Below are 16,060 nucleotides of genomic sequence, written 5' to 3'. Positions count from 1 at the left end.
GTCTGCCCGTCCGTCTGTCTGTCTGTCTGTCTGTTTTTAGCCTGTCTGTGTGTGTCTGTTTGCTTTGTATTAAATGTACTGTCTGTCTGTATTTGCATTTGTCAGTGTGTTTATTCTTGTCTGTCTGTCTGTGTGTCTGTTGTGGTCTTCCATTTGTAGGTGTGTGTGTGTGTGTGTGCGGGGGGGCTGATAAAGAGAATAAAACGGAGAGTGGAAGACAGAGAAGGTGAGGGAGTATCTCAGTATATGTGCTTGTGTTTACTTTCAGGAACGGGGCTTCTGGTGAATCTGGTGAATGATCTGATGATCTGGTCGATGGTTTGGAGTTCAGACGTTTGGTGATGGTTTGGTGTCATGGCTTCTGAACCCAGTGCATTGTGGGACACAAGACTGCAAACTTAGAGAGCGAGAGAGCACATGTGAATGATAATGTGTGTCTGAATCACTTTCAAGTCAGTGTAAAGGGAACTGATCTCTCTCTCTCTCTCTCTCTCTCTCTCTCTCTCTCTCTCTCTCTCTCTCTCTCTCTCTCTCTCTCTCTCTCTCTCTCTCTCTCTCACACACACACACACACTAGGTGACAATAAAGGCCGTTGTCTTCCTTTGACTACTCCAGAGAGACAGACAAGGCTTTGGTATTTGAGTAGAGCTGCCAGAATCCAGCTCTAGATAGAAAACCTGTTTGACTGCTTTCCTCTCTCTCCCTCTCTCTCTCTCCCTCTCTCCCTGTCTCTGTCTCTCGCTCTCTCTGTGTCTCTGTCTCTCTTCTGTCTCTCTCTCCCTCTCCCTCTCTCTCTGTCTCTCGCTCTCTCTCTGTCTCTCTCTCTTCTGTCTCTCTCTCTCTCTCTCTCTCTCTCTGGTAGAGAGAGCATCAGAGGGATGGTGGAGGTGTGGAGTTCCGTCCCTCTTTCATCTGCCTCTGTTACCCGCAGAGCTAATAGGAAACATCTCCTGTGTGTGTGTGTGTGTGTGTGTGTGTGTGTGTGTTTAGCACTGTGTGCACACATGTCTGTTTGTTGTGTGTTGTACCAAAGCATTGTATAATATTTGTCAGTGTTACACATCACAGCCATTACACACAACCAAGACCCCTACAGCTGTGTGTGTGTGTGTGTGTGTGTGTGTGTGTGTGTGTGTGTGTGTGCGTGCATGCATGAGTATGAATGAGCATGTGTTCATGTTTGTACATGTTTGTGTACGACCCTTCATGTGTGGTTTTGTGTCTGCAAATGTGTTCAAACTTTTGTATGTGTGTGTGTGTGTGTGTGTGTGTGTGTGTATGTGTGTGTCTGGGTATTTGAGTATAATTATAAGTCAGAGGTGTGTTGGCACACTTTAAAGTGCAGGAGGCGGGGGGGGGCGGGGGAGGTGCAGGGAGGTTTTCCTTGGCACGCTCCTCACATAGCCAGCAGGGTCTGACTGTGATAATGAACACCAGCAACCCAACAAGCCAGAGGAGAGACGGGTTGTGAAGCAGAGATGGTGCGGGTGACAGACACACCCTGCGTCTTCAGACGGGAGGAAGTTTGTCTGTGTTCACAACTCGGCCGGTGTCGACTACTTTTATCCAGAGTCTGTTACAAGAGAGTCAGGAGTTAACAGATATAGTTGTGTGTCCTTATACAGGCGTCAGAGAGTGCTGGATCACAACCACATCATAGACCAGAGTACATATCATGCCATGTGGGATCACTGTAGTAGTGGTCTTCCATCATGGAGGCTGTAATGAGGTCACGCCATGCTGGCAGAGTCACATTCAGTTCTCGGTTATGTTTCCATCACGGCTGACATCAGGACCAGGAAGTCCTACCCAAACCCTAAAATGGCCACAATGTGCAGTGGTGTCCGTGGTGGTCTGACAGGACGTGGAAGCAGGACAGGCTAAGCTAACCGCTAGCCCATGCAGACCGGCAGTTCCGACAGTCGTCCTGGCTGGCGTTCCTTCTCTTGGACAGTAATTTTTTTGTTGCTTAGTTTGGATATGTGTGTTCTTGTAGTCTGGATGTGTGTTTTTGTGTTTGTGTTGCACTGCTGTGGGCTGCGGAAACAATGTTTCATGTCACTTCATGTACTTGTGTACATGAAGTGAAACGACAAAGTGTTGCTGATTCCTGCTTCCTGATGATGTTTTCGACAGACGGAACAAACGAACCAAAGTGTGAACATGAAGATGATGTGGGTTCTCTCTGCAGGTATCGAACATGTGAAGGGCTTCAGAGTCTATGTGGAAGATAAAAATCCAGAGGGGAAGCAGTGTCAACACCTGATCCTTAAAGACCCACGCCAGCTCAACTTCTCCTACCGGAACACGGTGAGGCCAAAGGCTTTACTGAAACACAACAAGACCTCATGGTTTTTTTTGGGGGGGGGGTTAGGATTTTGCCCCCCCTTTTTCTCCCCAATTACCCCACTCTTCGGAGCCATCCCGGTCGCTGCTCCATTCCCTCTACCGATCCGGGGAGGGCTGCAGACTACCACATGCCTCCTCAGATACATGTGGAGTCGCCAGCCTCTTCTTTTCACCCGACAGTGAGGAGTTTCCCCAGGGGGACGTAGCACGTGGGAGGATCACGCTATTCCCCCCCAGTTTCCCCTCCCCCCGGAACAGGTGCCCTGACCGACCAGAGGAGGCGCTAGTGCAGCGACCAGTACACGCACCCACATCTGGCTTCCCACCCACAGACGCGGCCAATTATGTCTGTAGAGACGCCCGACAATTTGAACCAACAATCCCCGTGTTGGTAGGCAACAGAACAGACCGCCACGCTACCCGGACGCCCATTTATCTTTCATTGTCTTGCTCGGTTAGTCGGCCTGCAGGCTTTGTAATTTGATCACATTTTGTTTGGTGTTTCATTTCCATTTGTCTCCTTTAGAAGATGAGCAGTCAGCCATTTTCGGGGTTGACCTTTGACACAGACTACATGGTGCGAGTGGTTCCCTTCCCAACTTTTATGAATGACAGTTTCTTCCCTCCGTCCTTCGTGCGGACCAACTGTGAGTAAAACACACTTTCCTGTCTCCTCCCTCACATCCACCGGACAAGCTGAAGGTTGTACGTTTGATTTTGGATCCTTAGTTGAGAGGTGATTTGTTAAGGTGATGACCTTGTTAATTTGATGTCCTTGTTAAGGTGATGACCTTGTCAAGGTGATGACCTTGTTAATGTGTGATGACCTCGTTATGGTGATGACCTTGTAAATGTGATAACCTTGTTAAGGTGATGACCTTGACGACCTTGTTAATGTGATGCCCTTGTTAATGAGATGACCTCGTTAAGGTGATGACTTTGTTAATGTCATTACCTTGTTAATGTGATGACCTTGTTAATGAGATGACCTTGTTAATGAGATGACCTCGTTAAGGTGATGACCTTGTTAATGTCATGCCCTTGTTAATGTGATGACCTTGTTAATGAGATGACCTTTTCAAGGTAATGACGTTGTTAATGAGATGACCTTGTTAATGTGATGACCTTGTTAAGGTGATGACCTCATTAAGGTGATGACCTTATTAAGGTGATTACCTTGTTAAGATGATGAAAACGAGGTGAAAACTAATAACAGTTCAGCTGGTTGTGACTGGGATTCAGACATGATGGTGGCCAGGAAGTTCATGTCTGACCTGTCAAAAACGAGACGATAATGAAATTCGCACTCACATTTCTAGATGAAGTCTATGATGAGATGTAAATGTCGGCACGTTTCCTTCATCTTTTTCTTCACCATTTTTCTTAATTTTCTTGATTCTTGTCTTTGTCATGGAAAAAAGATTATTCTTAAATATTTTTGAATATTACCTTCTCCAAAGACAGGAACACATAGGTTTGTACTAACCAGTACTGTGTGTGTGTGTGTGTCTGTTTATCCTGTAGCCTGTGAGGCGCTCCTGGGGCCGGACAACCTCGTGTGTAAACCCTGTAAGTTATATTAAAATGTCATATATATGAATCAGGTCTGCAGCGACTGGGTTTGGACCCGTACTTGTGGAAGTAAATTAAATTTGGCCCCCAGCTGATTGTTGGGGAGCTGCCAGCTTCACATATCAGCAGCTTTTAACTTGGACAGTTGTAATGTGGAAAGGCGACACAGCCCGTGTTACTATCTATGTCATCATCTCAGTTCTTTATTTGTTTGCGATAGTCATCTAAACTGCATTCGGCCCTCATGCAAGTCTGTCTTCTGCTCAGTGACATTTCTTCAGTGTAGAGTACTTTATTAGGGTGATCATAAAAAAAGGTGCCATCCAAACAGAAAAAAAGTTGTTTCATATTAAAGCTGAAATCTGGGATTTTTCTCCCATTAATAAACCTCCACGTGTGTGGTGGAGTCAGGCTCCATAACACCACCAGTCATCTTCACCATGGTTGGAGACACTCTCCAGTCTCCTTACACTGCTGCTGAGATCTTTTGACTGGGTAGGACGAACACTGGTGCAGCAGCAAACACGTACATGTTGGAAAAAACACCGAGACGTGATGCTGATGTGTCCATGACAACCAATATGACTTTACAACAGCGTTCACATAGTGTGATGTAGTGTGTAATACATCAGGCTGTGTGTTAGCTTTGGTCCCAGGATCCATTTTTACAAGGGTGGGAACTGTTGACTGCTGAGCTGATGGCACACCAGCCACAATGGCTGCTACACCTGGTTTGTAGTCCTGCTACACCTGGTTTGTAGTCCCAGATAATCAGAGTCAGCAGGTCTGTTTTCTCTGCCTCCTACATCCACTATATCACAACACTGTTCTACTGGAAGACTGTCTGGCTGTCCAACACCACCACATCACCACCATCTTGGCCAAACCTGATGGTTTTCTCTAACTATTGACAATTCTATAGTTCTTGCATCACCTCAGGTTAAGAGTCTGGGTGTCATCCTGGACAGCACATTATCTTTTGAAGCTCACATCAACAATGTTACTCTGTCTACATACGTCCACCTACGCAATATTAATCGTCTTCAGCTGTCACTTACACCTCACAGCACCGCCATACTCACTCACACCCTGGTTACATCCTGTATTGACTACTGTAATTCTGTCCTCCTTGGTCTTCCCCTCAAGTGTCTTCATAAACTTCAGTTGGTCCAAAATTCAGCTGCCCATATCATTACCAGAACTCCTTCCATAGATCAGACCACTCCTGTTCTGCAGCAACTCCACTTGCTCACTGTTAAATACCGTATTGACTTCAAGATCCTGCACCTCACCTTTAAGGCCCTTAATAACCTAGCTACTTCATATTTTTCTGAACTCCTTCATATCCACACACCCTCCCACACTCTCAGATCCTCTTCTGCTCTCCAACTCACTACACCATCTGGACTACCATGGGGTCTAGAGTCTAGAGCCTTCAGTCATTCTGCTCCCCGCCTATGGAACTCTCTCCCACAAGACCTTCACAACACTGACTCCCTTTCAACCTTCACATCCCATCTCAAAACGCACCTTTTCAAACTGGCATATTCAGTCTGATCCACGTTTCATTGAGTTTTGTGCAGATGATGATTTTATATTTATCTGTTGTGTTAACTTTTTTATTGTCTACCCTGCTTTGTTTTGATTTTATGCTGTCTGATACAATGCTGCTTGTTTTTTACTGTGTTCTGTAATGTATTATTATTATTATTATTATCATCTTTCACATAGATTAAAAAACACTTGAATGGACACAGTTTGATTTTTACGCATCCTGCAAAACCTGGAAATTTACTTGTTTTCCAATAATAGAAAACACCTTGAAAATGATGAAATTGATCAAATGTCCTGGAATTATTATCTTGTAAAGATAAGTTATATTGTATGCTTGTGTTGTGGTTTCGAGACTGTTGAGACTGGAGAACAAATTCCTGAAGAGTAGAAACCCTGTTCTGCTCTCATGTGGTGTTTCTGTCTGTGTGCAGTTTGGAAACCGAGGACGCTCAACGTGTCCCAGCTGGGCTCCAACCTGCATGTGGTGTTTGACCACGCGCCATCTTCTTTTGGCTTCAGTCAGTACTTCCTGTACTACAAACTGCGACAGGAAGCGCTTTTCAGGCTGCAGCGCTGCAAACCGGTAACAGATCTTGCTATGCCACTTCCGTTTCCATCTTTCCTTCCCTCCGCCTCTTCTGCATACTCCTTTTTCCCCCAGATGGACATGTCCATGATTTTAGTCAATGCTTCAGCTACATGTTACTGTTTTATTGCTTTGTCAGGATGTAATCATGTCTTATCGTTGTACCCCATCTGTCTGTAGGAGATGAGCCAGCCCAAAACCACATGCATCCTGCAAGACGTGAGTCCAGGGACCTACACTATAGAGGTAAAACCTGGTCCTCATCACTGCCAGGACTGCAATCCAGGCCCTCTGGTGTTTTGTAGTACTAGTTAGTGGTAGTGGTACTTGGCCGTGACAGTCAGTGGGGATTACGCCTGTTGTTTCTGCATGACATTCAGTCATCGCTGTGCTCAGAGGAGCTGGTCGAACTGGAGTCCAGTTATAAACTGGCTGCCGCTCTCGCCACATGGATGGGAGAAATGGATGGAGGCACTTTCACAAACCGCTTTTCACAAAATCATTGATCAGCATGAATTGAGGTGTTCTTAAACTCAAAAGCTACTGCTTTCGAAGCTGACTTTGGTCTTTCAGAAAAATGGCGGTATCATCTTCTAGTTGGCAAAGTTTGAAATTCTTCCCCGCTGCATTCCTGGGAAGGGTGATTTTCTTTTATATGAGTAGCCATTGTTTGCATAACTAACAAAAATAAACTTGAGATAATGGACAACCTTATCTAATGTCACAATGAATGTTAAATCTTTCTGACGTACCCTACATTAACTTCACAGAGCTGGAACAGCCGTTACAGAGTGGCCGAATTGCATTTTGAAAATATTTTCCAAAACCAGAAAAGGGAGTGGCTTATCATATCCAGGATCAAACGAATATTATCACTAATATGTAGTAATTAATAATAAGTAATAATAATAATGTGGCATGGTGGCGCAGTGGTTAGCGCGGTCACCGCACAGCAAGAAGGTCCGGGGTTTGAGGCCCAGGGTAGTCCAACCTTGGGGGTTGTCCCGGGTCGTCCTCTGTGTGGAGTTTGCATGTTCTCCCAGTGTCTGCATGGGTTTTCTCCAGGTGCTCCGGTTTCCTCTCACAGTCCAAACACATGTAGGTCAGGTGAACCGGCCGTACTAAACTGCCCCCAGGTGTGAATGTGTGTGTGTGTGTGTGTGTGGGCCGTGTGATGGTCTGGAGGCCTGTCCAGGGTGCCTCCCCGCCTGTTGCCCAATGACTGCTGGGATAGGCTCCAGCATCCCGCGACCCAGAGTAATGATAAGCGGTTTGGATAATGGATGGATGAGGTGTTCTCGTTGATTGGTGATCATTTAAAGTAGGCAGGAAAAGGGAAATTATTTAATTTCTCTTTATTCCTGTCCTTTCTTTCTTTTTCTTTCTCTCTTTCTTTCTCAGTTGAGAGATGACAGTAACATGACCAGAAAACAAATTCAGTATCACGTCAGCCAGGGTAAGAACCCCCCCCCCCACATACACACACACACACATGTGTTGATGTATCCAAGTCCATTTTGCCCTGGGTTAATTTGGGCCCCGGTTGTGTCTTAATCTGTGTGTCTTTGTTTTACGTTGCGGCCTGTCCAGGTTCTGCCCTCGGTCTCTCCTGTTCTAGAGATGTAAGGTGTATATGTTTGGTCAGTCCTATTCTGATAGTGTCTTTGTTTAAATCCGCCAGTCCATTCCCCTTGGGCAGGTCCTATCCGTGCCATGGCCATCACTGTTCCCCTGGTCATCATGTCCGCATTTGCAACGCTCTTCACTGTCATGTGCCGCAAGAAACAGCAAGGTAGGACAAGACCACGGGGACCTGGGCAGAATAGAACAGAATAGAATAGAATAGAATTACGTTATTTTTCCACAGGAATCTTCATATGCAGTAGCCAGTTTGAAGCCAGTAAACAAAATAGCCTAAAAATGGGCATCCGGGTAGCATAGTGGTCTATTCGTTGCCTACCAACACGGGGATCGGCGGTTCGAATCCCCGTGTTACCTCCGGCTTGGTCGGGCGTCCCTACAGACACAATGGGCCGTGTCTGTGGGTGGGAAACCGGATGTGGGTGTGTGTCCTGGCCGCTGCACTAACAACTCCTCTGGTCGGTCAGGGCGCCTGTTCGGGGGTGAGGGGGAAATGAGGGGAGTAGCGTGATCCTCCCACGCGCTATGTCCCGCTGGTGAAACTCCTCACTGTCAGGTGAAAAGAAGCGGCTGGCGACTCCACATGTATCAGAGGAGGCATGTGGTAGTCTGCAGCCCTCCCCAGATCGGCAGAGGAGATGGAGCAGTGACCGGGACGGCTCGGAAGAGTGGGGTAATTGGCCGAATACAATTGGGGAGAAAAGGGGGCAAAAGATCCAAACCAAAAAAAAAATCTTAAAATTATACAATTATATATGCTAATATATGACAATTATTGTACATGAATTATACTAATGTTATACTTTATACTAAAGTAATTTACTGTACTATGCCAACAGTCTTTAAAATAACACACTACACTTACATACCTTAATAATACTGTTGTACTACACTATTATACCATAATTGTAACAATTTATTATCACGTTATAAAGATATACAATTTAAATTCATACATTTCATTAAAAGAGTGTGTGCAAGTCTGTCCTGCTGGTGGCACTGTGAAGTTGGTACTGCTCAAATTAACTGGACCGTCGGTCATTAACCGGCATCTGTTTCCTGGTAGAAAACATCTACAGCCAGTTGGACGAGGAGAGCAGTGAGTCGTCCAGTCACAGCGCGGCGTTGAGTGCAGAACGGCCATGGCCCCGCCCCAAAGTCTTTGTGTGTTACTCCAACAGAGACTGTCCCAAACACACGGCGGTCATCCAGAGCTTTGCCTTCTTCCTGCAAGACTTCTGTGGCTGTGAGGTGAGAGATGGATCAAGGATGGATGGATGGATGGATGAACAAGTGAGAGAGAAAGAATCAGGAATCAGGAACAATTTATTGTAATTTCTTTCGTGTACTTGGGTACACAAAAGAAACGAAATTCCGTTTCCCCCAGCCCACAGCAGTGTGACATAAAAGACAAAAACACACGTCCAAGATTCCCAAAAACGACACCACCCAAAACATACAAAAACAGAGAGAATAAAGCAACAAAAAAAAACACACCAACAGTTAACCAGACCGTCCACTCAGTGCAACACAGTCCAAAAGTTCCACTGTCCAGAGAACGAACGCCAGCCAGGATGACTGTCAGAACTGCCGGTCTGCGTGGGCTAGCAGTTAGCTTAACCTGCCCTGCTTCCGCATCCCGTTAGAACGCCCCTGAGGTTACCTCCTCGGGTGCAGCGCCGGTCAGGGCCGTGGTCCCTGGGCCCATTGGACGCAGCAGACCAGGCTCCCCCAGCCAGTCCAACGCTAGCCCTCCCAGCCAGACACCTTCGTTTCACCTCCCTGCACTCCACACGACGACACCAAAACACAGTCAACGCTAGGCGAGGCCGCCGCCAGACCGCCTTCGGTGTTATCAAAAGTGCCGGTCTGCATGGGCTAGCAGTTAGCTTAGCCTGCCCCACTTCTGCATCCCGTCAGACCGCCCCTGGTGTTACATCCTCGGGCGCAGCTCCGGTCAGGGCCGTGGTCCCTGGGCCCACAGGACGCAGCAGACCAAGCTCTCCCAGCCATCAAACAAAGACAAAACAAACCCAGTTGCATATGTGGACAAAGACTCCACATGGACGGCACTGGGTAAGGCCGCTGCAAAGGTGCATTCGCGCCGCCATCCTCTCACACCAGAAGAGGAAAGCTGAAAGAGAGTGCATTACCACACCCTTCCATCTGCAACCTTTGGTCCATACCTGGACTACAGGTTGCACCGGAGTACAAGTCGCACTGAGCGAAAAACGTGTTGTTGTGAGGAAATAAAACATATAAGTCGCTTCAGAGTGTAAGTCGCATTCATATGGTAGTACAGTAGTGATATGGGGGTCAGGGTTTCTTAATACCCGCACCCACCCGACACATTATGAGAGCCAATCCGCACCGCCCGACCCACTAAAATATGTGTTAATTAACTACCCGAACCCGACCCGACCCGCAAACCTCCAGATTTAGCCTCGGCTACAGCAAAGTGAGCAGTGGTGTACTATTTGGTTGTTGGGCTGTTGGCCCAGCGTAATGGTGCATGGCATCGCTAATCGAGGAACAGCATTTCGTTTTTATTTATGAGCACAGGTGCATAGTGAAAATGACAACAAACTAAATCTTGAATCTTGAATCTTATTGTATCTCAGCCTAGTAGCGTCTGGTTCTAGGCTACTAAATACAGCTCTGCTTTGTCACTTGTTGACCTTGCCGCCCGAACCCATGATATTTTCTAGTAAGCTTACCCAAACCCGCCTGACCCGAGCATCACTATGCTACAGTGTTGTAGCGAATTCGGGGGACAGCCCGAGAACCACCGCAGCCAGGACGTGAACCCGGATCTTCCGCACCACAGGCGATAACGTTATCCAGTCAACTAAAGGGTCCGACCCGTTAATCAAGGGGCTAGCAAGTCTACTTATCCATGATCGTTACACTACCCCCCCCCTCAGTTGATATGCTGAAGCACATCCCCGCACTTCAGCATATCAACTCCCTCACGCCTCTGGGCGCACATGCTTCTGATGGCCTAACGGTCTCACCATCCCACTTCTGACACCAATGTAGCGAATTCGGGGGGCAGCCCAGGAACCACCGCAGCCAGGATGCAAACCCGGGTCTCCCGCACCACGGGCGACTATGTTAACCAGTTGACTAAAGGGTCTGACCCGTTAGCCAAGGGCTAGCAAGTCTGTTCATCCATGATTGTTATGGTATTTTCAATTGATTCACAAGATTATACAGTGCCATCTAGTGGCCTTAATTGAAATGCAGTGTGTTTTTCCCAGAAAATTAAAGTGTATATAAATCGCTTTGGTATGTAAGTTGCAGGACCAGCCAGTTGAGTAAAACAACAGCGACTTACAGTCTGAGAGTTTATCACCCAAACATCAGGGGATTGTAAGATAAGAGATGGATTGGATGGATGGATGGAATGATGGATGGATGGATGGATGGATATAGCTCACTTAGCTATAGCTATCCATCCATCCATGCTAATTCCTAACATGCATGTTGTTGTTGATCAAACCCCGGTGAGGCAGTCAGAGGATAAAAGATGTTCATTCTGAGTAACCGAGTCACTGATACTTTCCAATACCTAAGTGTCAGCTCTGGCAGAGCCGCTGTTCCTCCTGCGCTCTCTTCTGGTCATTGGTATGAACTGCAGTTGCTGGTTATGGAATGAGTGGGTGGCAGTACAGAGATCATGGCATGAAGAAAATCCCTTTATCCTGCTTTCCCAACTTTCCCCGGAGCTCTCTGAGTTGTTAAGGTTAAAAAAAAAACTACATCAGATAATTTTAGTTTAGAAGCATGCCACCTGTATCCAGGCCTGTTTGCATTGGCTGCCCATAAATTTAAGAATCATTTTATTTGTATTTGATTGATCTCTGTTAATGCTCACTTTGGTGAAATCCCAGAATTCATAATAAGCATTTTAACATGCTCTGAGTCTGAATGAAGTCTGACATCCTCAGACAGACTCTATTCAATATTCATGACCAGTAGAAATCGCTGCTGGGGGTCCCCAGACAGGAAACCCTGCTTCAGCTTTTAAAAAATTGTGTAAAATTCATCATATAACGGCCTTGACTTGAACATATTATTGTAAATTTGTTTTTAACTCACTGACTCCTTGTGTGTCCTGGTATTTTTAATTTTTTCTAAAAAAAAATTCTCAACTTTTCTCATTTCTCATTACGGTCTTGCCACTACTATTATTACTAACAATAAGAATAATAAAAATGATGATGATTTGATGAAGATGAAGAGAGAATGGTCGTTTTTCAAGTTGACTACTACGGTTAGGACTCCTTCTAATGACGGTGCTGATAATCCTGCAGGTTGTGCTGGACCTGTGGGAGCATCTGGAGATGTGTAAGGAAGGTCAGATGTCGTGGCTCAGCAGACAGCTGGACGAAGCAAATTACATCATCACCGTCTGCTCCCGCGGACTACGGTACCTGCTCTTCTCTCTGGTTCGGTGCTGGTCTCATTTTACTCCGGTCTGGCCCGATGGTGTGATCTGGTTTCGGTGGTGCCTGCAGGAAATTTTGTATGTGGTGACCAAAGAGGGACTAGTGATATTGGGGGGGGGCACTCATATTGTTTATATGATGTGGCGTATATTCTTTCCAGTAGAACTGAGGTTTGTATAGCTGCATCATTGCAGAATAAAAGTCCTATTTGAAGTGATAGAGAACAGAAAACTTCGTGCTGTTGCCATCTTGGCAGTCTCCCTCATTGCTGTACAGTAGAGTATTTGCAGACAGCTCTATGGTGCAGTATTGAAGTATTTAGTTACAAAACCATATAAATATCTAGAAAGAGTCCTATATGAATATTTACATACAAGGCTATATAAGTAGATACAAGCCTATGTGAATATCTAGTTACAATCCCATATCGATAAAGGGCCATACATGAATATGTAGTTACAGGCCGGTATAATCATCTTGATACAGGCCGATATGCATATCCAGATACTACTACTACTACTACTACTACTAGTAGTGGTTGCCACAGCGGATCATCCGTTTCCATCTCTTCCTGTCCTCTGCATGTTCCTCTGTCACACCAGCCACCTGCATGTCCTCCCTCACCACACCCATAAACCTCCTCTTTGGCCTTCCTCTTCTCCTCTTCCCTGGCAGCGCCATATTCAGCATCCTTCTCCCAATATACCCAGCATCTCTCCTCCAGACATGTCCAAACCATCTCAATCTGATCTCTCTTGCTTTGTCTCCAAACCGTCCAACCTGAGCTGTCCCTCTAATATACTTGTTCCTAATCCTGTCCTTCTTCATCACTCCCAATGAAAATCTTATCATCTTCAACTCTGCCACCTCCAGCTCCGCCCCCTGTCTTTTCATCAGATACAAGGGCCTATATTTGAAAGTTCTCTTGTAAGAATTATTACTGATCTGAGACCACGAAGGTTATCTTGAAGTACTTATTGTCATGTGACCTCACCGCTCACATAAAATTAGCATTTTTATTATTAGTTTTTTTTTGTTTGTTTGTTTTTTTAGAAAGTGGGGTGCCAACAGGGGCAAGATCCCCACAATCCGCCCTTGTCTGGTCTTACCATTGCATTTCTGTTTTCTGTAGTTTAATCAAATCAAATCTTTGCTTTGTCCTGTCATCTAGTTTCTATTGTACTCTGTGGAATGTAATCTAAATATACTTCCTCCTTAGTTACTATGTTGAGAAGAAGAGCCGCCGTGGCAAGACGCCAGTCAGTCGTCGAGGCAACAGCAGCAGCACTCTCCCTGGCGGATCGGGCTCGGACCTTTTCATCGTTAGCGTGGCCATGATCGCTGAGAAGCTGCGATTGGCCAGGCAGAGTGAAGGGGGCGGGTACCCAGAGCTGAGCCGCTACATGGCGGTGTACTTCGACTATTCCACAGAGAACGACATTCCCACCATGCTGAGCCTGGCGCCGAGGTATTACTATGAAATACGTCTGTAGCACATACACACACACGGAGATCCTAATATCAGTATAATATTAATACTGATACAATATTAGTATTATTAATAATAATACTATGATTAAAATACAAATGCTAATACTGGTAATTATACCAACACTAATTTAATAATAATGCAAAGATTGATACTAATACTGATGCTGACCCTTGTTTTAATAGGATGCTAATACTGCTACTGCTGCTAACACTCAGAATCAGAATCGTGTTTATTGGCCATGTAGGTTTGCACATACATGGAATTCGACTCCGGTTTCGTGGCTGTACTTAACATAGAATAACAACACTACAACACAAGAACCTTCAGATATGTACACAAGTATTGACTATATACAGGCAAAATAAGAAGCAGTGAAGAGCAGTGGTGCAGAGAATATATCAGAGATGCTGAAATAGATGTTAGCAGGTTACTTACATACATGCCGGAGGTAGATGGACACGACAGAGTGTACCAGTATACATACAATGTACAGTATATACAACATGGTTGGATTTATTGACAGTGTTGAGCGTTCATTTGAATGACAGCCCACAGAAAGACACTGTTTTTATATCTGGTTGTTTTGTGGTACACTGCTTTGTAGCGCCTGCCAGAGGGGAGGAGTTGGAACAGGCTGTGACGAGGGTGTGATGGGTCTGCAGTGATATTGCCTGTCCATTTTCTGAGTCTCGAGGTGTATAAGTCCTGAATGGAGGGCAGATTAGCACCAATGATTTTCTCTGCAGACCTCACTGTCTGTTGTAGTCTGTCCCTGTCCTGTTTGGTGGCCGAACCAGACCAGACAGTGATGGATGTGCAGAGGACAGACTGGATTTTTGCAGTGTAGAACTGAATCAACAGTTCTTGAGGCAGGTTGAATTTCTTGAGCTGGTGGAGAAAGTACATCCTCTGCTGGGCGTTTTCAATGATTGTGTCTATGTTGGATGCCCACCGTAGGTCCTGGGAGATTATGGAACCCAGAAATCTGTAGGTTTTCACTGTAGACGCTGCTGTTGAGCATGGTGAGGGGGGCCAGGGTTGGGCGTCTCCTCCTCAAGCCCACTGTCATCTCCACTGTTTTGAGCGTGATCAGCTCCAGGTTGTTAGGGCCGCACCAGAGGGCCCGCTGAGCAACCTCCCGTCTGTATGCAGACTCGTCGTCACCGTTCCGGATAAGGCCAGTGATTGTTGTGTCATCGGCAAACTTCAGGAGTTTAACAGACGGGTCACCTGAGGTCCAATCATTTGTGTAGAGGGAGAAGAGTAGAGGGGAGAGCACACATCCCTGGGGAGCGCCAGTGCTGAATGTGATCTTCCCCAGCCTCACCAGCTGCCTCCTGTCTCTCAGGAATATTTTAATCCACTGCCAGATGGGGGCTGGTACAGTGAGCCAGTTGAGTTTGGAGTGGAGGATATTTGGGATGATGGTGTTGAACACTGAGCTGAAGTCTACAAACAGGACCCTTGCGTATGTCCCTGGGGAGTCGAGGCATTGGAAGATGAAGTGCAATCCCATGTTGACTGCATCCTCCACTGACCTGTTTGCTAGGTAGGCAAACTGCAGGGGGTCGAGCAGGTGGTCTGTGATTTCCTTCAGGTGGGCCAACACCAGTCTGTCGAAGGATTTCATGACCACAGATGTTAGGGAAATGGGCCTGTAGTCATTTTAGCCTGTGGTACGGGGTTTCTTTGGGACCGGGATGATGGTGGATCTCTTGAAGCAGGAGGGGACTTCACACAGCTCCAGTGATCTGTCGGAGATCAGTGTGAAAATCGGGACCAGCTGGTCAGCACAGACTTTCAGACAGGAGGGTGACACGCCATCCGGGCCCGGTGCCTTCCTGGTCTTCTGTCCCTGGGGTGGGGTTAAGTGGGGAGAAGAGGGTGGCTAGCAGGGAGTGCAGTTGGTTGTTTATTGTGGCTGGAGAGGGTGAGGGGTGTAAAAGTTTGCTTTTCAAACCAGCAGTAAAACCCATTTAGGTCGCCAGCCAGTTGGTGGTTCCCTGCAGTGTGTGTGTGTGTGTGTGGGGGGGGTCTCCTGTAGTTGGTAATGTCTTTCAAACTGCTCCAGTCTGATGGTGGGTCGTTTGCAGAAAACCTGTTTTTCAGCTTTTCAGAGTAGCACCTTTTTGCCACTCTGATCTCCTTTGTGAGTGTATTTCTGGCTTTGTTATACCGGATCCTATCTCCACTCCAGTAGGCTTCCTCTTTGTCCTGACGAAGCTGCCTGGGTTTAGCTGAGAACCAGGGCTTATTATTGTTAAATGCACAGAAGGTTTTGGTGGACACACGCATGTCCTCCCAAAAGCTGATGTAAGATGTCACAGTGTCAGTAAGTTCGTCCGAGTCTGTAGATGCAGCCTCAAAAACACTCCCATCAGTGCAGTCAAGGCCGGCCTGGAGCTCCAGTTTTG

The 16,060-nt window shown here is 46.4% G+C and overlaps 1 protein-coding gene across 1 annotated transcript in view; it reads left to right on the top strand.

The window, feature by feature from the left end:
• il17rd (interleukin 17 receptor D) overlaps nt 1-16,060 on the top strand; it is an 80,316-nt gene that overhangs the window by 55,682 nt on the left and 8,574 nt on the right. Inside the window, exons 4-13 of the mRNA XM_056272775.1 lie at nt 2,193-2,311; nt 2,877-2,997; nt 3,875-3,919; nt 5,908-6,059; nt 6,243-6,308; nt 7,464-7,518; nt 7,744-7,854; nt 8,770-8,954; nt 12,020-12,135; nt 13,374-13,622. Coding sequence (XP_056128750.1) covers nt 2,193-2,311; nt 2,877-2,997; nt 3,875-3,919; nt 5,908-6,059; nt 6,243-6,308; nt 7,464-7,518; nt 7,744-7,854; nt 8,770-8,954; nt 12,020-12,135; nt 13,374-13,622 — 1,219 coding nt within the window. The remainder of the gene's footprint in view (nt 1-2,192; nt 2,312-2,876; nt 2,998-3,874; nt 3,920-5,907; nt 6,060-6,242; nt 6,309-7,463; nt 7,519-7,743; nt 7,855-8,769; nt 8,955-12,019; nt 12,136-13,373; nt 13,623-16,060) is intronic.

Source organism: Lampris incognitus, chromosome 2, assembly GCF_029633865.1.
Source record: "Lampris incognitus isolate fLamInc1 chromosome 2, fLamInc1.hap2, whole genome shotgun sequence".
NCBI classification, from domain to species: Eukaryota; Metazoa; Chordata; class Actinopteri; order Lampriformes; family Lampridae; genus Lampris; species Lampris incognitus.
Note: the sequence above shows the minus strand (reverse complement) of the source record. Positions and strands in the feature narration are given on the sequence as shown.